The 25,352-nt window shown below is 32.9% G+C and overlaps 3 protein-coding genes across 3 annotated transcripts; 1 reads left to right on the top strand and 2 right to left on the bottom strand.

Moving 5' to 3' along the window:
- Nucleotides 1–6,479: 6,479 nt before the first annotated feature.
- Nucleotides 6,480–7,522, bottom strand: LOC132295969 (probable pectinesterase/pectinesterase inhibitor 40). Its single transcript, XM_059794224.1, has 2 exons — nt 7,207–7,522; nt 6,480–6,898 (listed from the first exon to the last, which is right to left on the bottom strand). The coding sequence occupies exons 1-2, from the start codon at nt 7,520–7,522 to the stop codon at nt 6,480–6,482; spliced, it is 735 nt and encodes a 244-aa protein (XP_059650207.1).
- Nucleotides 7,523–19,547: 12,025 nt separating this feature from the next.
- On the bottom strand, nt 19,548–21,706 carry LOC132295968 (putative pectinesterase/pectinesterase inhibitor 38). Its single transcript, XM_059794222.1, has 3 exons — nt 21,703–21,706; nt 20,311–20,550; nt 19,548–19,966 (listed from the first exon to the last, which is right to left on the bottom strand). Exons 1-3 carry the CDS (start codon nt 21,704–21,706, stop codon nt 19,548–19,550), a joined length of 663 nt encoding a protein of 220 aa, XP_059650205.1.
- Nucleotides 21,707–21,746: 40 nt separating this feature from the next.
- Nucleotides 21,747–22,268, top strand: LOC132295967 (cell wall / vacuolar inhibitor of fructosidase 2-like). The gene has a single exon (XM_059794221.1). It carries the CDS (start codon nt 21,747–21,749, stop codon nt 22,266–22,268), a length of 522 nt encoding a protein of 173 aa, XP_059650204.1.
- The last annotated feature ends 3,084 nt before the right edge of the window (nt 22,269–25,352 follow it).

Below are 25,352 nucleotides of genomic sequence, written 5' to 3'. Positions count from 1 at the left end.
TACTCATTTTCGAATCACTTATTCACACCTTCATTATTCATATTTGCTAGTCATGTGTATGGTGTATGTGGTTCCATTGGATCATTGGCAAGTCAAACTTTAAAACATGTTAGAAAAAGCATGGAAATTCCGAGAAGAAAGACTTTATATTATTGACTAAAAATTCTTGTTATTTATTGAAATCGCTCCAAAAAAATATATTAAAAAATAAAAAAAGAAAAGAAAAATCAACGTAGCATTACTCAAATTGTTTTAATTCGCTCACTTTCATATTCAAGCCAAAATAATAATTAACCGAATCCTTTCTCTTGCTCTCTTGCATGCTTCAGTTTGGACTTTGAAGTTATCCCTAAATTGTTTGTTAACGGTTCTGTCTGTTTTCTTGCCTATGGGTTGCACGGCCTCTTTTTCATTTTTATTTTTTATTTTTTATTTTTTTTATCCCTATTTGCTTCTTGTATAGTTTGTACAATCTCTTTTTTTAGTTATTTTTAGGGAAGCCACTCCCTTCTTTTTTCCTATTGCATTATCCCTTTTTACATAGGACAATATTTGCCTACTCACCGGTGAGTAGGGAGTTTCTACTTACTCAGTAGGTGGCATAATAAAATTATGATAAGTGTTTCAAATTTTATAAAATATAAAATATAACAAAAATACAACCAGAACGTATTTAATTCATTTTAATTGGGCTTAACCGCATCTTTCTCTCCATATATATATCTATACACACTTGTACATACAAAGGTACAAAATTAGCTTTTAAAGTAGAGAAAAATTAGGATTCAAGCTTCCTAAAACAATACTTTCCAAAAACAAGATCTTCCTAAAACAATATATTGTTTTTGTTCTTTGGAATCGAAAGATCAAAATAATATAAATACATATACATAAACCATGTTATTAAAATACCCATTCACCTCCACTTCCAAAGCAATCCCCGTTCCCACTGCAACAATCCTAAGTTGGACTAAAGAAGGGCAAGAACTTTTTTTTTTTAAAAACACAAACCAGAAGCATTTTATGATTCTAAGAATGGTTCTTCGTATCAATCACATATTTTCCACTTTGAGAAGGTAGAGAGCAAAACTAACCCCTCAAAACACTATTGCTATATCTCAATTCAATTATTTTTTTTATAACTCCCATACACATATTCTGATATTTATAGGGATAGTGGTTAAGGATGTATACAGTGTACTAGGGGAAAATTGTAAAAGATACAGTGAATCCAATTAAAAATGGGTCAAACCAGTTCTAATTTTATTTTTGTTATATTTATATTTTATAAATTTTAGGACACTTGTTATAATTTTATTAAGCCACATACATAGTCAATAGAAATTGCCTACTCACTGATGAGTAGGCAAGTATTGTCCTTTTACATAATACCATAACTAATGAAATTTTTTACCTTTTTTTTGTATTTTTTTTACGACAAATAAAATAATTTATTCAACAGAAAAACAACTATCGGAAATAAAATGAAGTGTTAATTTCGGTAACACCCCTTTAGGTTTGGTCAAATATCACATTAAAACAATTTTTGAAAATAACTATTACTCACACCCCAAATTATTTTTCCGTCTCTAACATCTTTAAAAAGATGTGAATATTTATACCCTCATTTCCTTATTATATATCTTAATCCTAATATATTAGAAACTTGAAAGGTCTAAATTGACCTTCTCACTCCCTCACACACACTGAACTTTACCCATGAAAAACAAGTGATAACTAATTTGCAGTATCTACCCCTGCCTTGGCTCCAACAAGTGTAATATATATAGCATTTTTTTTAAAGTAATTTTACATATATATGTGAGAAAATCTATATAATATCCCTCTAAAATTTTTATTTCCAAAATTTTTCTTTTGATTTTTTTTTTCCTTCCCTAAATTTTTCTTTTGATTTAATAAAATAATTAAAATCTCAAAAAGGGTGGACCCATTAAATGTCTCTTGAAATTCATTCAATTTTGGACTTATTCAAAATAAAACTTTTAAAAGGAAAGGGCAAATTGGGACATGTATCTTTTGCCTGTCTAATAAAGTAGTATAATAAATTTTGTTATCTTAAAAAGTGTGAAGTGTAGAATTGGACCATTATGACGGGGCACAGATGATAACATAATAATATGGTAGTCCACACCATATCTTATATTATTATAACTTTTTAAGAAAATATATAACTAATATAAAAATGACAATTAATATGGAAAAGTAGGGCTATAAATGCATGTATGATTGTCAAAATATTATGTACTCATCTTCCCTCGACCCAGGTAGAAAAGAAGAGAAGTCGAAATGGCGAGTCATGAGAGCTGTATCTCTCTCCTGATGGTTTCTCTTTTTCTTTTCAGTCAATCCTTCGTCTCAGCTGACATGTCCTTAATAAGAGCCGTTTGCAAAACCACCCTGTATTCCAATGTTTGCTTTTTAGTTTTATCATCAGACCCTCGGAGCATCACCACTAGTAACAAAACCAGCCTAGCGAGGATTGCCATGCAAATCACAGCAGCAAAGTGCCATGACATTTCTTTATACGCCAGCCAACTGCTTCGTAACGCAACTGACCTTGGTTACAAGCAAGGCCTGGAGGACTGTAGAGATAGTTATGACCAAGTTGAGTTTGGCATAACCTAGGACGGTCTACCAAAATTTGATCAGGGGAGATATGGAGACGCGGGGAGAGACACTCAAGATGCTGCTATTGCGTCTGAAACCTGCGACGAACACGGCATAAAAGCCTTGGAGCAGATGAATACTCTCATCAGTGACTTCTCTATTGATGCAAAGACGATTGTAAATAGCTTGTCCAAGTCATGATCATCAAATCATATAATATTATTATTATTATGCCGAATAAATTAATAAACATGCTTTATTGACAAAACTACTGTGTTTGCTTTTACTCCTAAAATTTTGTCAACAATATATTTTCAAGGAAAATGATATAAAAATATGTTTTAGCTAGTCTATACAGTAGACTTGATGTGACAAAAACTCTATCTATTAAGGTAATTATAAAAACTGCCGTACTCATTTTCGAATCACACCTTCATTATTCATATTTGCTAGTTATGTGTATGGTGTATGTGCAGCATGTGGTTCAATCATTGGCAAGTCAAACTTTAAAACTTGTTTGAAAAAACATGGAAATTCCGAGAAGAAAGACTTTATTATTGACTAAAAATTCTTATTATTTACTGAAATCGCACCAAAAAAATATGTAAAAATAAAAAATAAAAATAAAAGAAAAATCAACTATTTGTCGTAGCATTACTCAACTTGCCCTCTTGCATGCTTCAGTTTGGACTTTGAAGTTATCCCTAAATTGTTTGTTAACGGTTCTGTCTGTTTTCTAGCCTATGGGTTGCACGGTCTCTTTTTCATTTTCATTTTTATTTTTATTTTTTTCAATTTTTTCAGATTTGAAACCTACTTGGTTAAGAGAATTTACAAAACAGTTTTCGGAAAACAAAAACTCATAAAACTACTTGGTTGTATGAATTTTTGAAAATAGTTTTGTAATATTTGTTATATTAATCCAGTTAACATGACGCATAAAAATGATTTGAATTCTGCCTTAGGTAAAAACACAGCAGAAACTAGGTGTTATCCCAAATTTTATTCAATCCAAGATTTTGAGTAACAATTTAATTGACAGGTAGTGATTATTTCTATTTGAATCTATGTATGGAATTTGTAGTACTCTCTCAATATGAAACATCTCATTCATAGCATCCAAGGATGAAGCATGATCATGGAGACAAGATTGGACACGATAAGCTACAAATAAAGTGAGATAATTTTTATTTTTCATTTTTGAAAAATAGGATACACATACAGTTTACAACAAGGAACATGGAAATATATGTGTATAATTGTGTGTGTGTTGGATTAATACAGATATGTACACTACAAAATATATATCTATATAGGTATAAATTAAAAAGAAAAATACTTTGTATGATATACATATTACTACCATTTTCTTTTTAGAATAAATTACAAAGAAAAACACTAGTTTTGCAAAGAAGATTAAGCCTTTACATAGTTAAGTCATTGACAAGTGATCACAATAAAAGCAACACCCTAGGTTGTAATTTAGAATTTTTGTTTCGATATACTTTATGAAAAACATGAAGAAACACTTGGCTGTGCATTTTAGAATTTTTTAAACATTGATAACTTTCAATATGTTTGCAATTTATTTATTTATTCTCAAATCACATCCTTGAAGCACTACCTCAGCATTCAATTAGTTATGATTAGATAAAAATAATCTGCTAATATACGAAAGTTTTTCTTCTGTAGATAATTGTTTATCTTCAAGCAACTTTTCAGTGAAAAAATGTTCAAGTATGTTTGAGACCTGCCAAAATTTTGTTTCTTCTAGAGAATGCCAGGTCGGAGGAGTAGAAAAGCCATTACTGTCCTTTCTACCCCTGCCTGCTGAGACACATTAATGGGGTTGCACTCTTGGATATTATATTTACTGGATTCTATCTAGGATAATATCATGTGAAACTTTCTAAGCTAACTAAGCCTGATTAATATCTAATATACAGTTATATCTAGTACCCTTTATGAAGTGTGTATTATCAACGACTTTAAATCCAAACGCATGGTCAAGGCACAATTTGCCACGAGTACCCTTTTGGGATTTTTGTTGTTTTCTTCCACTAATTCATTTTTCTTCTGAAGTTTTTCTTTCTTGTCATATTCTTTTTAACATTTTGGACAGATGGTTAACTAATAATTTAACTTCCTCCAACCTCTGGCCTTGGGATTGAGCTCTTCCAACTCAATATGAGTAAAATTGTCCATAACTTTGAGATTTGCACAAGTCACACCTCTGGATTCCCTTCGACTAGTGAGCCCGAGATTTGTGTAATTCAATATTCAAATTCTTCTGTTCAACTTTATGAGAATTTATTTGATTTTTTATTTTCTTGTTTTTTGAAAATTTCATCTACTGCAAGACTTGATGCAGTGTTGCATGCGGATAGGTCTTGAGCAGTTATTTTTAAATGGAGGATAATTTATTTAGATTTTGTTCTTACTGATCGTTGGTACTTGTTTTTGGTTTTTAGCTCCCCTCAAGCGCATGAGCAGTTGGTGTTTTGATGAGAAACTTTTCTTAGAGTCACTTTACAAGGTATTATGACCATGAATGGGTTGGTTGCTTCAAAACGTATAAAACTATTACTTATGCATAGCCATGTTTATATGATTTCTTCACTCGATTAGGTTCATTATGCAGCATTAGCTATCTGGGAATGTACTGACTGGCATGGTTTGTTATTTCACTTGCAGGTTTTGGTTTCAGTCTCTGAAAGCAGTTCCATCATTCTTTACCTCGTTTCATACAAAATTTGCACAATGCTGTATTTAAAATCTCCATTAATTTAAGCCCATTAACATTCGGTTGGATAGAGAAAGAGAAGTCCACCAACATTCGGATGGATACAGCCTATTAAATACAAGGATAGAGCAGGGAATAGGAGAAATTTTGGACTTATTTTGTGATATTTGTTAAATTGGGCTTTTAAATTCTGTAAATTTTGATTGCGCTGAAGAAGAAGATGTACCAACACTTTCTACAAAGAAAAAGAAGGTTCAGTATTCTAAAGACCACAAATCTCTAAACCCTAAACTGATCAAAAACCCAAATCACTAAACTAAAAACCACAAATCCCTAAATTAAAAATCAAATTCACAACAAAAAGCACCCAACCAACAAAATCCATAATCAAATCTACAACCAAACTCATCCAAAAAAACAAAATCCATAAGCAAAAACTTGCTACAGAAAAATACAGATTTGTGTTTACCTGAACAGATGGAGCTTGAAAAAAATCTAAACAAGAGTCTGGATGCAGAGGAGAGAAGAGCTGGAAAGTTCTGGTTTCAATTGGAATTGGAGTTTGGTTAATAACAATGGACTACTCTCATCGGATTTCAAGATTGATGTTTGAGCAGGCCTTTGAATTACTCTGTTGCTGAAGTTTTTCTCAGATATTTTCAATGCTGTGGATGTTTCTGGTTTGAGAGAGATTGTTGCAGAGATGCAAGCTTTAATGGACTTCAAGATCAAAAATTTTTAGAGCAGTATTTTTTAGTTCTGGTTTGTTTTGTTTTTGTTTCTTCTGGTTCACTCTAGTCTAGCTCGGGTTTCCTTTGCTGGTTTGAAAATGACATAGTCCATTACTTGCTTTGTACCGGAGGATGTCCTCCATGTTTGTAATTGTACTATTCTGATTTATATATAAAACAAAAATCCCATTCAGGAAAAAAAAGAAAAGAAATTCAGCAACAAGAAGAAGCTTATATTTGTGATGGAGGATGACGAATTGAAACAAAATTAAATCAACAAGGAACCAAATGTTCAGCACATGACATTAAGGGAATCAAGGCTTAAAATTATTCAAGAAATAGCAAAACAAATAACCTATTTCTCTAACTGAATCAAGCTAAGTGTCAATTGAGTGGGACCCATATCTAATTATAGTATACATTAAAGATTCTGCTTCAGAACGACGATAAGTGCACAGAGTGCATGTCGAAAATTCACTGTTCGCTATACCCCTTGATTCAGCTATAACAATAATGGGCAATCCTTCATTCTCTGGATTTCTCCCGTATATGTTGCAATTCTGGAACATGATGCCTGCGTCACCAAAGATGAAGTCTAGGGTTCCAAAGATGTTGCATTTGTAGAAAAATTTCCTGCCGGAAATCATAAACAAAGTGTCCTGGTATCCTTTGAAACTACACCTATAGAATGCATGATTTAAGCCTACACTTCTCACAGCAACTGCCTGTCCGGCATTGACTACGGCGGAATTCACAAAGCTGATGTCTTTTGCAACAAAATGTTGTGCTTCTATATCTGCATGTACACATTAATAGTCACACGTCTTGCTTCTATATCTGCATGTACACAATATACACACGTCATGAGGTGCTTCATAAGCCTTAGTTTTGGGGTTCGAGTCCCGATAGGTGTTCTTGGTGACTAGTCTCCGCTTGTTGAGGGTCCCTAAGGATTCGTGCATTCTCGAATACCCGAGTTACCCAAAAATAAAATACTAAAAAAAAAAATAGTGTAGTATATGTTCTTATCAGTTTAATATCTGATTCGTGGATCAATGGCGCACGCATTTATAAAGAAAGAGAGATGGGATAGTGATCACATACTGACAGTGGCCGATTCGTCTGTCCCAATACCAGTGGAAGTACTCTTATTGAACTGTATTATGGTGTGGTCAATTCCATCTCCCAAGAACACGACACTGTTCTTATACATACCCACATCTACTGCTTCGTTGTAAATTCCTCGCTTGATGTGAATGATGTATGTGGCCGAAGCTGAATTAGGTATTGCAGAAACGGCTTTTGAGATGCTGCGATAGTCTCCACTCCCATCCTTTGACACCACATATGTGGTTTTATACCCTGAAATGGAAATGGGAATGGCAAGAAACAAAATGAGACAAAGTAAACTACCGGCCATGTTGGTGGTGGAAAGCGGTGGCGACAGTGACGGAGGTGGTGGAAGGCAACAGTAGAGTTGGGAGTGATGGAAGGGAGCGATGGTAGAGAAGGTGGTGGAAGTGAAGTGATGGTTTACTGCTTTAAAACAAATAAGAAAAAAAATTCTGCTTTAAAATAAATATGTAATTTCCATATTACTACTCTGATTTTCTTCCTTATTTGTTTTCTCTTTCTTTTCTTTTTTTCGTTTTTTTTTCCTACCTCGAAACAAGGGTCCAGCTAACCCCAAAAATTAAATGTGGTACAAAGAGAGTATAATACTAAAGATGTTAAAAAGTTATAATGTTAAGGATGGAACACTTAATGTGTGGTACAAAGAGAGTTTAAAAGTAAATTAGCAGTAAAAATTATAACTAAATTAGCTGTAAATATTTGTTATTTCTTAATGAGATTAAGGTACCAAGTGTTACATCCTTATTAGTCCATCATTTTTGTTTGTATTTTCCAAATTAATATAATTGAAAAGTCAAAACAAAATAAATGTTATAGTTTTGTAATTAGTCTTAACTTTTCAAAAAGAATTAGCATCGTGAATGCAATTTAATATTCGTATTTTGAATTATTGTTTAAGTGACGTGGCTACGTCCTAATTAAAAGGACACATATGCATTGAAAAACGAAAAACAAAAATTGCAAAAACTCAAATACGGACCACAAAGTCTAGAGGCAGTTATTCATTTCATTTTGGGTAAATTTGTGGGCTTAATTCTAAAAATTTTGGATTTTTCTTTTCTTATTTTTTTTTTTTTCAGACCCACTGCGGCTCCTCTGTTTTGTCAGGGTACTTTTGTCTTTTCATTTTTTCGATCAAGTCTCTTGCTGGGTTGTCTTTAATTACACCAAATTCATAGTTTTTTTTTTTTTTTTTAGTTAAAGAAATTTGTTGCAAATAGTCAATAATTTAGAGGGTTTTTTTTGACACTTTACCCAAAAGTGGGTAATGCACGGGTCACAGTTAAATAGTTTTGACTCATGTGGCCCACTATTTGCTAGTCATAGGATTGAGAATAGGGTGATACAGCTTGCAGAGTGAGCACAAACGAAGATAAAGAGTCAGGAATTATAGCAGGGAAGAAGAATGAATAGACTAACAACTTATTGGGTCGCACTAAACTGAAAGAGACTTTTAACCCCCCATATTTCACTCTAATATATGTTTCGCTACATGCCAAGCCACTGTGTAAATCTATATTTGGACATGGACCGCATGGTGTTCAATTTTTATGCAAACAAATTGATGTATGTCCATTATGTTTTGGAGGCCACCAATATAAACAAATTGATGTATGTCCATTATTTTTCACTCACATTCTAAAAATTAATTTTCAGTTGTGTAAAACCACTTTTTACTTGTAAAAAGACATTATTATCCCATTTAACTTTGGCTTGTCTTACTAAAAGGTTGTTTGATGTTTAAGAAGACATATCTACGTACCCCTCTCTTTCACCTTTTCCTATTGCCTCTGTTTTTACATCAAATAATGGACAAAATCAATTGTAAATTTGGAGATACAAGTTAAAATTAGAGAATTAAGAGTCATTTCCGTCCAACAATACCTCAAAAGTAAAATTTTCTCCTTGGGCTAGAATTCAAAACTTATCACAAAGTTGATTTTAATTGGCATAACAAATAATTACAAATCCAAGGCAATATGAGAACAGGACAATTGGAAGCAAATGTGTACTTAAAGGGCCAATCAAATCTTGACATAATAATAATAATAACAGCTGAAAGAATTTCTCAATTTTCTATAGCAATTATGCGCGAGTTTCATCTCTAATAAAGAACTACTAACTAATAATGGAGGGAACGTCCCCATTATTTTCATAAGGAATAGTCAAAACATTTTTGAAATAAAATTCCCCAACCTAGAGGATTGGAATACAACTGCATTCAATACAAGTATTTGTCATTTGATAAAAATGTATTCAATATAAGAATTTGACAATTGATTTCTGTGACTAAATAAATAAAAACATTTTGAATTTTCATTGTCTTTAGGTTTCGAGCCACTGCTCTCAGAATACAGATGACATTGATACAACATCTTCAAACACATAATCTTTAATGAATCCAAGATGAATTAATAAGGCCGAGTATAAATGATTCTGCTCCATTGACAAATATAATCTACGTTGTACTGACAAGAGGATAGAATTTTTGTCATCTTTACCGGTAGGCCTGGATCAGTTGAATTTAGTAGAAACGTATCATCCAGAGAGAAATCTGATGCCGTTTATAGACATTTGCCGTGGAAGAGATCAAGAAAGGCATCTGCCGTATAGAGGTGTATTGATGTTTCCTCTATAGATAAAATTTCTAGACTAAGCTCCTACTCTTGAGGTTTCACCAGTTTTTGAGGATCGTTGAGATATCATCATGGAAGATGTTATAAGAGTAGGAGCTTAGTCTTGAAATTTTATCTATATGAGGGACTACTTTTTGAATCATTCAACTATATCCTTATCATCCAACTATCTCCTTATCAACAAAGGCTACATAACAGCATCAGTCCATCACAAACTGTCTATTTTAAGAACCAATTCCTGGTACCCCCATTGACATCAAAGGTCATTATCGATCTAAATGAATCCAAGATGAATTAATAAGGCTGAGTATAAATGATTCTGCTCCATTAATAAGGCTGAGTATACACCATATTGTGTTCCTTTTTCTTTTGGATTAATGGATGAATTTGTAAATCTTCTGAGGAATTTGTTGATTTTGTAGATAGCTTGAGAGGATAATTGGCCCTCTTGGCCTTATCTATTCCTCCTTGGGAGCGCTCCCCTCTTGAGTCCCTTAATGAAACATTACTTCTTATATATGTGTGTGTGTGTGTGTATATATATATCACAAAACTAGTGCTATGACATTGTCCTTTGAAGAGTTTTATATACTAAGGTTTCCCAAGCACGCACATACCGAAAAAATTAAAGAAAGAAAAAATTTATCTAATTTACGCTTAAAATGACATACATAATATGATTACAACTAGTTAGTGTGGTAATATCACGAAACTAGGTTGTGCAATCATCCCTTCAAAATTTCAGTCTTTTAATGAACTGACACTAGAGAAAAAATGTAATCCTAAGTTAACCTCGAAATGACAATATAATATCGTGACTCCCTATTCAACCATGGATCCCCCTTGCAGTTAGTTTATCATATGGCCCTAGTGTACTAAATCATGGAGAACCTTAATATATATATATATATATATATATATTAACTTTGACGAAACAGGATTGTTGTAACTGATTCCATATAGTTGGGAAAATATTTCATTGAGTCGAGTCTATCAACCGGCAAGGTCACTTTTAGCTGACAATAACATGTGATGACTAATTCTAGCTATGTGAAAACACTAAATTAAAAGATGGGAGAAAATGAGAACATTCACAGTGTAATGACCCACTCCACCACATGGTATGATATTGTCCGCTTTGAGCCTGAGCCCGCACGGTTTTGCTCTTGGGCTTCACCCCAAAAGGGCTCATACCAATTGAAGATGACACACTTACATATAAGCACTTCACCTTTCCTCTACCCAGGCGATGTGGGACTGTACACCAGTAGCTCACCATTGTGGTAGCCTGACAGTGTCTCTCGCACCCGCCCACGGCACACCCGCCCACAGGGTCATCACAATCCACTCACCTTGGAGGCCCGACGTCCTCGTCGGCACATTTCCGGCTGGGTCAGGCTCTAATACCATTTGTAACGACCTGCTCCACCACATGGTATGATATTGTCCGCTTTGGACCTGAGCCCGCACGGTTTTTGCTCTTGGGCTTCACCCCAAAAGGCCTCATACTAATTGGAGGTGATGCACTTACATATAAGTACTTCACATTTCCTATACCCAGGCGATGTGGGACTTGTGCACCTGTAACTCGCCAGTGTGGTAGCCTGATAGTGTCTCTCGCACCCGCCCACGACACACCCGCCCACAAGGTCATCACACACAACTACTAATTCTGATTGAATTACTATCACAATTTCGGAAGTACCTTAAAGCTTTAAAGACATGGAAACTAAAATTATCGTTTACAAAAAATTTTTTCATCAACGGAACTTAGTTGCCAAAAGATATCCAAAACTGGCACAAATACAAGTGAACAGCAAACAATGCACACAATGGTACCTAAGATGACCAGTAACCAAAACTTAACCAAGAAAAAAAAAAAAAAAAAAAAAAAAAAAAAAAAAAAAAAAAAAACAGACCAGTAATCAAACATTTGAGGCAAAAAAAATTCATTGAACTATATGAATTCTTCACACTTGTAATGTTTGATAGTGTCTGCTGTACTATACTAAGGTAAGTTGTGAATGCATACATTTCTGCAAGCAGAAAGCTTTGTTGCTTTGTTCATAGCATTATGAGATCTCTTCCCAAACATAATTGAACTGAACAGAGGTGGTTTCTTCCTAGGTGTTGGGGGCAAAACTGGGTGATCAAATGGACTAATATCAACAACTAGGCAGGTTGTATCATCCTTCAGGTCTCTTCACCTGAGAGCTTCCTAAACAGTCGAACAAACAAGAATTAAAAACTACAAAAGGCAGATCCTCAGGCTAGTTAAGAAGAGAGCTTGTTACTAGATTATGCAGTCAATGCAGCAGGTGTACTCGATCTCTTTCCTTCCATGGCACCATTCTTGAAAGAAAATTTTAATTTAAGGGTATTTTCATATTTAGCCAAAAGTTTTGAGGTACAAATTAAATATTATCCAGAATAGAAGGGTTTATAAGCAATCTGGGGATACTACATCAGATCTATCCCTGGGATACCCAACACTAGCTCGTTATAAATTAGCTCTTACATTAAAAAATTAAAGTAAAATAAATGTTATATTTTCATAATTATCATTTTTTCAAAAATCTCCAATTGAGTAATGAGTATATTTAAACTTAAAAGAATAATTTAATAATTTTAAAACCTACACACTATTAATTGTATGTATGTGCCTGTAAACGTTTTAAAATTATTAAATTGTTCTTTTAGGTTTAAATATACTCATTACTCAGTTGCAAGAATTTTGTAGAAATGATAATTAAGAAAATATAACATTTATTTTACTTTAATTTTTTAAATGTAAGAACTAATTTATAACATTTCAAAAAGGAAAGACTAATCCGACAACTAATATGGAAAGGTAGGGCTATATTATTATTATAACATTATAATACGGTAGTCCACACCATATTTATTATAACTTTTTAAGAAAATATATAATTAATATGGAAAGGTAGGGCTGTCCACACATATCTTTTATTATTATAACTTTTTTAAAAAATATATAATAATATAAAAACGACAATTAATATGGAAAGGTAGGGCTATAAATACATGTATGATTGTCAAAATAGTACGTACTCATCTTCCCTTCTCGGCCTTGATTGAAAAGAAAATAAAGAAGAGAAGAAATGGCTAGTCATGAGAGTTGTATCTCTCTCCTGGTTTCTCTTTTCTTTTCAGTCAATCATTCGTCTCAGCTGACATGTCTCTAATAAGAGCCGTTTGCAAAACCACCGAGGAATCTGAAGTTTGTGTTTCAGTTTTATCATCAGACCCTCGAAGCATCACCGCCAGTAACAAAACCAGCCTAGCGAGGATTGCCATGCAAATCACAGCAGCAAAGTGCCATGACATTTCATTATACGCCAACCAACTGCTTCGTACCGCAACAGACCCTGGTTACAAGCAAGACCTGGAGGACTGTAGAGATAGTTATGACCAAGTTGAGTTTGGCATAACCGATGAAGGTCTGTAAAATTTTGATCAGGGGAGATATGGAGACGCGGGGAGATACACTGAAGATGCTTCTATTGCTTCTGAAACCTGCGACGAACACGGCATAAAAGCCTTGAAGCAGATGAATACTCTCATTGGTGACTTCTCTATTGATGCAAGGACGATTGTAAAGAGCTTGTCCAAGTCATCATCATCAAATCGTATATAATTATTATTATGCCAAATTAATAAATAAACATGCTTTATTCACTTTATTGACAAAACTAATGCGTAAAATTTTGTCAACAATATATTTTGCAGGAAAATGATATATATAAAAAATGTTTTTGCTCGTCTATAGAATAGACTTAATGTGACAAAAACTCTCTCTATTAAGGTAATTAAAATAACTGCCATACTCATTTTCGAATCACTTATTCACACCTTCATTATTCATATTTGCTAGTCATGTGTATGGTGCATGTGGTTCCATTGGATCATTGGCAAGTCAAACTTTAAAACATGTTAGAAAAAGCATGGAAATTCCGAGAAGAAAGACTTTATATTATTGACTAAAAATTCTTGTTATTTATTGAAATCGCTCCAAAAAAATATATTAAAAAATAACAAAAGAAAAGAAAAATCAACGTAGCATTACTCAAATTGTTTTAATTTGCTCACTTTCATATTCAAGCCAAAATAATAATTAACCGAATCCTTTCTATTGCTCTCTTGCATGCTTCAGTTTGGACTTTGAAGTTATCCCTAAATTGTTTGTTAACGGTTCTGTCTGTTTTCTAGCCTATGGGTTGCACGGCCTCTTTTTCATTTTTATTTTTAATTTTTTTTTTATCCCTATTTGCTTCTTGTATAGTTTGTACAATCTCTTTTTTTAGTTATTTTTAGGGAAGCCACTCCCTTCTTTTTTCCTATTGCATTATCCCTTTTTACATAGGACAATATTTGCCTACTCACCGGTGAGTAGGGAGTTTCTACTTACTCAGTAGGTGGCATAATAAAATTATGACAAGTGTTTCAAATTTTATAAAATATAAAATATAACAAAAATACAACCAGAACGTATTTAATTCATTTTAATTGGGCTTAACCGCATCTTTCTCTCCATATATATATCTATACACACTTGTACATACATAGGTACAAAATTAGCTTTTAAAGTAGAGAAAAATTAGGATTCAAGCTTCCTAAAACAATACTTTCCAAAAACAAGATCTTCCTAAAACAATATATTGTTTTTGTTCTTTGGAATCGAAAGATCAAAATAATATAAATACATATACATAAACCATGTTATTAAAATACCCATTCACCTCCACTTCCAAAGCAATCCCCGTTCCCACAGCAACAATCCTAAGTTGGACTAAAGAAGGGCAAGAACTTTTTTTTTAAAAAAAACACAAACCGGAAGCATTTTATGATTCTAAGAATGGTTCTTCATATCAATCACATATTTTCCACTTTGAGAAGGTAGAGAGCAAAACTAACCCCTCAAAACACTATTGTTATATCTCAATTCAATTATTTTTTTTATAACTCCCATACACATATTCTGATATTTATAGGGATAGTGGTTAAGGATGTATACAGTGTACTAGAGGAAAATTGTAAAAGATACAGTGAATCCAATTAAAAATGGGTCAAACCAGTTCTAATTTTATTTTTGTTATATTTATATTTTATAAATTTTAGGACACTTGTTATAATTTTATTATGCCACATACATAGTCAATAGAAATTGCCTACTCACTGATGAGTAGGCAAGTATTGTCCTTTTACATAATACCATAACTAATGAAATTTTTTACCTTTTTTTTGTATTTTTTTTACGACAAATAAAATAATTTATTCAACAGAAAAACAACTATCTGAAATAAAATGAAGTGTTAATTTCGGTAACACCCCTTTGGGTTTGGTCAAATATCACATTAAAATAATTTTTGAAAATAACTATTACTCACATCCCAAATTATTTTTCCGTCTCTAACATCTTTAAAAAGATGTGAATATTTATACCCTCATTTCTTTATTATATATCTTAATCCTAATATATTAGAAACTTGAAAGGTCTAAATTGACCTTCTCACTCCCTCACACACACTGAACTTTACCCATGAAAAACAAGTGATAACTAATTTGCAGTATCTACCCCTGCCTTGGCTCCAACAAGTGTAATATATATAGCATTTTTTTTATTGTAATTTTACATATATATGTGAGAAAATCTATATAATATCCCTCTAAAATTTTTATTTCCAAAATTTTTCTTTTCATTTTTTTTTTCCTTCCCTAAATTTTTCTTTTGATTTAATAAAATAATTAAAACCTCAAAATGGGTGGACCCATTAAATGTCTCTTGAAATTCATTCAATTTTGGACTTATTCAAAACAAAACTTTTAAAAGGAAAGGGCAAATTGGGACATGTATCTTTTGCCTGTCTAATAAAGTAGTATAATAAATTTTGTTGACTTAAAAAGTGTGAAGTGTAGAATTGGACCATTATGACGGGGCACAGATGATAACATAATAATATGGTAGTCCACACCATATCTTATATTGTTATAACTTTTTAAGAAAATATATAACTAATATAAAAATGACAATTAATATGGAAAAGTAGGGCTATAAATGCATGTATGATTGTCAAAATATTACGTACTCATCTTCCCTCGACCCAGGTAGAAAAGAAGAGAAGTCGAAATGGCGAGTCATGAGAGCTGTATCTCTCTCCTGATGGTTTCTCTTTTTCTTTTCAGTCAATCCTTCGTCTCAGCTGATATGTCCTTAATAAGAGCCGTTTGCAAAACCACCCCGTATTCCAATGTTTGCTTTTTAGTTTTATCATCAGACCCTCGAAGCATCACCACTAGTAACAAAACCAGCCTAGCGAGGATTGCCATGCAAAACACAGCAGCAAAGTGCCATGACATTTCTTTATACGCCAGCCAACTGCTTCGTAATGTAACTGACCTTGGTTACAAGCAAGGCCTGGAGGACTGTTGAGATAGTTATGACCAAGTTGAGTTTGGCATAACCTAGGACGGTCTGCCAAAATTTGATCAGGGGAGATATGGAGACGCGGGGAGAGATACTCAAGATGCTGCTATTGCGTCTGAAACCTGCGACGAACACGGCATAAAAGCCTTGGAGCAGATCAATACTCTCATCAGTGACTTCTCTATTGATGCAAAGACGATTGTAAATAGCTTGTCCAAGTCATGATCATCAAATCAGATACTATTATTATTATTATGCCGAATAAATTAATAAACATGCTTTATTGACAAAATTATTGTGTTTGCTTTTACTCCTAAAATTTTGTCAACAATATATTTTCAAGGAAAATGATATAAAAATATGTTTTTGCTAGTCTATACAGTAGACTTGATGTGACAAAAACTCTATCTATTAAGGTAATTATAAAAACTGCCGTACTCATTTTCGAATCACACCTTCATTATTCATATTTGCTAGTTATGTGTATGGTGTATGTGCAGCATGTGGTTCAATCATTGGCAAGTCAAACTTTAAAACTTATTTGAAAAAACATGGAAATTCCGAGAAGAAAGACTTTATTATTGACTAAAAATTCTTGTTATTTACTGAAATCGCACCAAAAAAATATATAAAAATAAAAAATAAAAAAAAAAAAGAAAAATCAACTATTTGTCGTAGCATTACTCAACTTGCCCTCTTGCATGCTTCAGTTTGGACTTTGAAGTTATCCCTAAATTGTTTGTTAACGGTTCTGTCTATTTTCTAACCTATGGGTTGCACGGTCTCTTTTTCATTTTCATTTTTATTTTTATTTTTTTCAATTTTTTCAGATTTCAAACCTACTTGATTAAGAGAATTTACAAAACAGTTTTCGGAAAACAAAAACTCATAAAACTACTTGGTTGTATGAATTTTTGAAAATAGTTTTGTAATATTTGTTATATTAATCCAGTTAACATGACGCATAAAAATTATTTGAATTCTGCCTTAGGTAAAAACACAATAAAAACTAGGTGTTATCCCAAATTTTATTAAATCCATGATTTTCAGTAACAATTTAATTGATAGTTAGTGATTATTTCTATTTGAATCTATGTATGGAATTTGTAGTACTCTCTCAATATGAAACATCTCATTCATAGCATCCAAGGATGAAGCATGATCATGGAGACAAGATTGGACACGATAAGCTACAAATAAAGTGAGATAATTTTTATTTTTCATTTTTGAAAAATAGGATACACATACAGTTTACAGTTAATATCTAGGATAATATCATGTGAAACTTTCTGAGCTAACTAAGCCAGATTAATATCTAATGTTACAGTTATATCCAGTACCCTTTATGAAGTGTGTATTATCAATGACTTTAAATCCAAACGCATGGTCGAGGCACAATTTGCCACAAGTACCCTTTGGGATTTTTGTTGTTTTCTTCCACTAATTCATTTTTCTTCTGAAGTTTTTCGTTCTTGTCATATTCTTTTTAACATTTTGGACAGATGGTTAACTAATAATTTAACTTCCTCCAACCTTTGGCCTTGGGATTGAGCTCTTCCAACTCAATATGAGTAAAATTTTCCATAACTTTGAGATTTGCACAAGTCACACCTCTGGATTCCCTTCGACTAGTGAGCCCGAGATTTGTGTAATTCAATATTCAAATTCTTCTGTTCAACTTTATGAGAATTTATTTGATTTTTTATTTTCTTGTTTTTTGAAAATTTCATCTACTGCAAGACTTGATGCAGTGTTGCATGCGGATAGGTCTTGAGCAGTTATTTTTAAATGGAGGATAATTTATTTAGATTTTGTTCTTACTGATCGTTGGTACTTGTTTTTGGTTTTTAGCTCCCCTCAAGCGCATGAGCAGTTGGTGTTTTGATGAGAAACTTTTCTTACAGTCACTTTACAAGGTATTATGACCATGAATGGGTTGGTTGCTTTAAAACGTATAAAACTATTACTTATGCATAGCCATGTTTATATGATTTCTTCACTCGATTAGGTTCATTATGCAGCATTAGCTATCTGGGAATGTACTGACTGGCATGGTTTGTTATTTCACTTGCAGGTTTTGGTTTCAGTCTCTGAAAGCAGTTCCATCATTCTTTACCTCGTTTCATACAAAATTTGCACAATGCTGTATTTAAAATCTCCATTAATTTAAGCCCATTAACATTCGGTTGGATAGAGAAAGAGAAGTCCACCAACATTCGGATGGATACAGCCTATTAAATACAAGGATAGAGCAGGGAATAGGAGAAATTTTGGACTTATTTTGTGATATTTGTTAAATTGGGCTTTTTAATTCTGTAAATTTGATTGCACTAAAGAAGAAGATGTACCAACACTTTCTACAAAGAAAAAGAAGGTTCAGTATTCTAAAGATCACAAATCTCTAAACCCTAAACTGATCGAAAACCCAAATCACTAAACTAAAAACCACAAATCCCTAAATTAAAAATCAAATTCATAACAAAAATCACCCAACCAACAAAATCCATAATCAAATCTACAACCAAACTCATCCAAAAAACAAAATCCATAAGCAAAAACTTGCTACAGAAAAATACAGATTTGTGTTTACCTGAACAGATGGAGCTTGAAAAAAATCTAAACAAGAGTCTGGATGCAGAGGAGAGAACAGCTGGAAAGTTGTGGTTTCAATTGGAATTGGAGTTTGGTTAATAACAATGGGCTGGTCTCATCGGATTTCAAGATTGATGTTTGAGCAGGCCTTTGAATTACTCTGTCGCTGAAGTTTTTCTCAGATATTTTCAATGCTGTGGATGTTTCTGGTTTGAGAGAGATTGTTGCAGAGATGCAAGCTTTAATGGACTTCAAGATCAAAAAATTTTAGAGCACGGTTTTTTAGTTCTGGTTTATTTTGTTTTTGTTTCTTCTGGTTCACTCTAGTCTAGCTTGGATTTCCTTTGCTGGTTTGAAAATGACATAGTCCATTACTTGCTTTGTACCGGAGGATGTCCTCCATGTTTTGTAATTGTACTATTCTGATTTATATATAAAACAAAAATCCCATTCAGGAAAAAAAAGAAAAGAAATTCAGCAACAAGAAGAAGCTTATATTTGTGATGGAGGATGACGAATTGAAACAAAATTAAATCAACAAGGAACCAAATGTTCAGCACATGATATTAAGGGAATCAAGGCTTAAAATTATTCAAGAAATAGCAAAACAAATAACCTATTTCTCTAACTGAATCAAGCTAAGTGTCAATTGAGTGGGACCCATATCTAATTACAGTATACATTAAAGATTCTGCTTCAGAACGACGATAAGTGCACATAGTGCTTGTCGAAAATTCACTGTTCGCTATACCCCTTGATTCAGCTATAACAATAATGGGCAATCCTTCATTCTCTGGATTTCTCCCGTATATGTTGCAATTCTGGAACATGATGCCTGCGTCACCAAAGATGAAGTCTAGGGTTCCAAAGATGTTGCATTTGTAGAAAAATTTCCTGCCGGAAATCATAAACAAAGTGTCCTGGTATCCTTTGAAACTACACCTATAGAATGCATGATTTAAGCCTACACTTCCCACAGCAACTGCTTGTCCGGCATTGACTCCGGCAGAATTCACAAAGCTGATGTCTTTTGCAACAAAATGTTGTGCTTCTATATCTGCATGTACACATTAATAGACACACGTCTTGCTTCTATATCTGCATGCACAATATACACACGTCATGAGGTGCTTCATAAGCCTTAGGTTTGGGGTTCGAGTCCCCGATAGTTCTTGGTGACTAGTCTCAGCTTGTTGAGGGTCCCTAAGGATTCGTGCATTCCCGGATACCCGAGTTACCCAAAAATAAAATACGAAAAAAAAAAAAAAAAATAGTGTAGTATATGTTCTTATCAGTTTAATATCTGATTCGTGGATCAATGGCGCACACATTTATAAAGAAAGAGAGATGGGATAGTGATCACATACTGACAGTGGCCGATTCGTCTGTCCCAATACATACCCCAAGAACACGACACTGTTCTTATACCAGTGGAAGTACTCTTATTGAACTGTATTATGGTGTGGTCAATTCCATCTCCCAAGAACACGACACTGTTCTTATACATACCCACATCTACTGCTTCGTTGTAAATTCCCCGCTTGTTGTGAATGATGTATGTGGCCGAAGCTGAATTAGGTATTGCAAAAACGGCTTTTGAGATGCTGCGATAGTCTCCACTCCCATCCTTTGACACTATTGCTATATCTCAATTCAATTATTTTTTTATAACTCCCATACACATATTCTGATATTTATAGGGATAGTGGTTGAGGATGTATACAGTGTACTAGAGGAAAATTGTAAAAGATACTGTGAATCCAATTAAAAATGGGTCAAACCAGTTCTAATTTTATTTTTGTTATATTTATATTTTATAAATTTTAGGACACTTGTTATAATTTTATTATGCCACATACCTAGTCAGTAGAAATTGCTTACTCACTGGTGAGTGGGCAAGTATTGTCCTTTTACATAATATCATAACTAATGAAATTTTTTACCCTTTTTTTGTATTTTTTTATGACAAATAAAATAATTTATTCAACAGAAAAACAACTATCAGAAATAAAATGAAGTGTTAATTTCAGTAACACCCTTTTAGGTTTGGTCAAATATCAAATTAAAACAATTTTTGAAAATAACTATTACTCACACCCCAAATTATTTTTCCGTCTCTAACATCCTTAAAAAGATGTGAATATTTATACCCTCATTTCTTTATTATATATCTTAATCCTAATATATTAGAAACTTGAAAGGTCTAAATTGACCTTCTCACTCCCTCACACACACTGAACTTTACCCATGAAAAACAAGTGACAACTAATTTGCAGTATCTACCCCTGCCTTGGCTCCACCAAGTGTAATATATATAGCATTTTTTTATAGTAATTTTACATATATATGTGAGAAAATCTATATAATATCCCTCTAAAATTTTTATTTCCAAAATTTTTCTTTTGTTTTTTTTTTTCCTTCCCTAAATTTTTCTTTTGATTTAATAAAATAATTAAAATCTCAAAATGGGTGGACCCATTAAATGTCTCTTGAAAGTCATTCAATTTTGGACTTAGTCAAAACAAAACTTTTAAAAGGAAAGGGCAAATTGGGACATGTATCTTTTGCCTGTCTAATAAAGTAGTATAATAAATTTTGTTGTCTTAAAAAGTGTGAAGTGTAGAATTGGACCATTATGACGGGGCACAGATGATAACATAATAATATGGTAGTCCACACCATATCTTTTATTATTATAACTTTTTAAGAAAATATATAACTAATATAAAAATGACAATTAATATGGAAAAGTAGGGCTATAAATACATGTATGATTGTCAAAATATTACGTACTCATCTTCCCTTCTCGACCCAGGTAGAAAAGAAGAGAAGTCAAAATGGCGAGTCATGAGAGCTGTATCCCTCTCCTGATGGTTTCTCTTTTTCTTTTCAGTCAATACTTCGTCTCAGCTGACATGTCCTTAATAAGAGCCATTTGCAAAACCACCCCGTATTCCAATGTTTGCTTTTCAGTTTTAGCATCAGACCCTCGAAGCATCACCGCTAGTGACAAAACCAGCCTAGCGAGGATTGCCATGCAAATCACAGCAGCAAAGTGCCATGACATTTCTTTATACGCTAGCCAACTGCTTCGTAACGCAACTGACCCTGGTTACAAGCAAGACCTGGAGGACTGTAGAGATAGTTATGACCAAGTTGAGTTTGGCATAACCCAAGACGGTCTGCCAAAATTTGATCAGGGGAGATATGGAGACGCGGGGAGAGACACTCAAGATGCTGCTATTGCGTCTGAAACCTGCGACGAACACGGCATAAAAGCCTTGGAGCGGATGAATACTCTCATCAGTGACTTCTCTATTGATGCAAAGACGATTGTAAATAGCTTGTCCAAGTCATGATCATCAAATCATATACTATTATTATTATTATGCCGAATAAATTAATAAACATGATTTATTGACAAAACTACTGTGTTTGCTTTTACTCCTAAAATTTTGTCAACAATATATTTTCAAGGAAAATGATATAAAAATATGTTTTTGCTAGTCTATACAGTAGACTTGATGTGACAAAAACTCTATCTATTAAGGTAATTATAAAAACTGCCGTACTCATTTTCGAATCACACCTTCATTATTCATATTTGCTAGTTTTGTGTATGGTGTATGTGCAGCATGTGGTTCAATCATTGGCAAGTCAAACTTTAAAACTTGTTTGAAAAAACATGGAAATTCCGAGAAGAAAGACTTTATTCTTGACTAAAAATTCTTGTTATTTACTGAAATTGCACCAAAAAAATATATAAAAATAAAAAATAAAATAAAATAAAAAAGAAAAATCAACTATTTGTTGTAGCATTACTTAACTTGCCCTCTTGCATGCTTCAGTTTGGACTTTGAAGTTATCCCTAAATTGTTTGTTAACGGGTCTGTCTGTTTTCTAGCCTATGGGTTGCACGGTCTCTTTTTCATTTTCATTTTTATTTTTATTTTTTTCAATTTTTTCAGATTTCAAACCTACTTGGTTAAGAGAATTTACAAAACAGTTTTCGGAAAACAAAAACTCATAAAACTACTTGGTTATATGAATTTTTGAAAATAGGTTTGTAATATTTGTTATATTAATCCAGTTAACATGACGCATAAAAATGAATTGAATTCTGCCTTAGGTAAAAACACAGCAGAAACTAGGTGTTATCCCAAATTTTATTCAATCCAAGATTTTGAGTAACAATTTAATTGACAGGTAGTGATTATTTCTATTTGAATCTATGTATGGAATTTGTAGTTCTCTGTCAATATGAAACATCTCATTCATAGCATCCAAGGATGAAGCATGATCATGGAGACAAGATTGGACACGATAAGCTACAAATAAAGTGAGATAATTTTTATTTTTCATTTTTGAAAAATAGGATACACATACAGTTTACAACAAGGAACATGGAAATATATGTGTATAATTGTGTGTGTGTTGAATTAACTCAGATATGTACACTACAAAATATATATATATATAGGTATAAATTAAAAAGAAAAATACTTTGTATGATATGCATATTACTACCATTTTCTTGTTAGAATAAATTAAAAAGAAAAACACTAGTTTTGCAAAGAAGATTAAGCCTTTACATAGTTAAGTCATTGACAAGTGATCACAATAAAAGCAACACCCTAGGTTGTAATTTAGAATTTTTGTTTTGATATACTTTATGAAAAACATGAAGAAACACTTGGCTGTGCATTTTATAATTTTTTAAACATTGATAACTTTCAATATGTTTGCAATTCATTTATTTATTTTCAAATCACATCCTTGAAGCACTACCTCAGCATTCAATTGGTTATGATTAGATAAAAATAATCTGCTAATATACGAAAGTTTTTCTGCTGTGCATAATTGTTTATCTTCAAGCAACTTTTCAGTGAAAAAATGTTCGAGTATGTTTGAGACCTGCCTAAATTTTGTTTCTTCTAGAGAATGCCAGGTCGGAGGAGTAGAAAAGCCATTACTGTCCTTTCTACCCCTGCCTGCTAGGACACATTTATGGGGTTGGACTCTTGGATATTATATTTACTGGATTCTATCAAGGATAATATCATGTGAAACTTTCTAAGCTAACTAAGCCTGATTAATATCTAATGTTACAGTTATATCTAGTACCCTTTATGAAGTGTGTATTGTCAATGACTTTAAATCCAAACGCATGGTCAAGGCACAATTTGCCATGAGTACCCTTTGGGATTTTTGTTGTTTTCTTCAACTAATTCATTTTTCATCTGAAGTTTTTCTTTCTTGTTATATTCTTTTTAACATTTTGTACAGATGGTTAACTAATAACTTAACTTGCTCCAACCTCTGGCCTTGGGATTCAGCTCTTCCAACTCAATATGAGTAAAATTGTCCATAACTTTGAGATTTGCACAAGTCACACCTCTGGATTCCCTTTGACTAGTGAGCCCGAGATTTGTGTAATTCAATATTCAAATTCTTCTGTTCAATTTTATGAGAATTTATATGATTTTTTATTTTCTTGTTTTTTGAAAATTTCATCTACTGCAAGACTTGATGCCGTGTTGCATGCGGATAGGTCTTGAGCAGTTATTTTTAAATGGAGGATAATTTATTTAGATTTTGTTCTTACTGATCGTTGGTACTTGTTTTTGGTTTTTAGCTCCCCTCAAGCGCATGAGCAGTTGGTGTTTTGATGAGAAACTTTTCTTACAGTCACTTTACAAGGTATTATGACCATGAATGGGTTGGTTGCTTTAAAACGTATAAAACTATTACTTATGCATAGCCATGTTTATATGATTTCTTCACTCGATTTGGTTCATTATGCAGCATTAGCTATCTGGGAATGTACTGACTGGCATGGTTTGTTATTTCACTTGCAGGTTTTGGTTTCAGTCTCTGAAAGCAGTTCCATCATTCTTTACCTCGTTTCATACAAAATTTGCACAATGCTGTATTTAAAATCTCCATTAATTTAAGCCCATTAACATTCGGTTGGATAGAGAAAGAGAAGTCCACCAACATTCGGATGGATACAGCCTATTAAATACAAGGATAGAGCAGGGAATAGGAGAAATTTTGGACTTATTTTGTGATATTTGTTAAATTGGGCTTTTAAATTCTGTAAATTTTGATTGCACTGAAGAAGAAGATGTACCAACACTTTCTACAAAGAAAAAGAAGGTTCAGTATTCTAAAGACCACAAATCTCTAAACCCTAAACAGATCAAAAACCCAAATCACTAAACTAAAAACCACAAATCCCTAAATTAAAAATCAAATTCACAACAAAAAGCACCCAACCAACAAAATCCATAATCAAATCTACAACCAAACTCATCCAAAAAACAAAATCCATAAGCAAAAACTTGCTACAGAAAAATACAGATTTGTGTTTACCTGAAAAGATGGAGCTTGAAAAAAATCTAAGCAAGAGTCTGGATGCAGAGGAGAGAAGAGCTGGAAAG

Source organism: Cornus florida, unplaced genomic scaffold (assembly GCF_030987335.1).
Source record: "Cornus florida cultivar Cherokee Brave unplaced genomic scaffold, ASM3098733v1 CherokeeBrave_3.0.0_Hap2_Chr02, whole genome shotgun sequence".
NCBI lineage: Eukaryota > Viridiplantae > Streptophyta > Magnoliopsida > Cornales > Cornaceae > Cornus > Cornus florida.
Note: the sequence above shows the minus strand (reverse complement) of the source record. Positions and strands in the feature narration are given on the sequence as shown.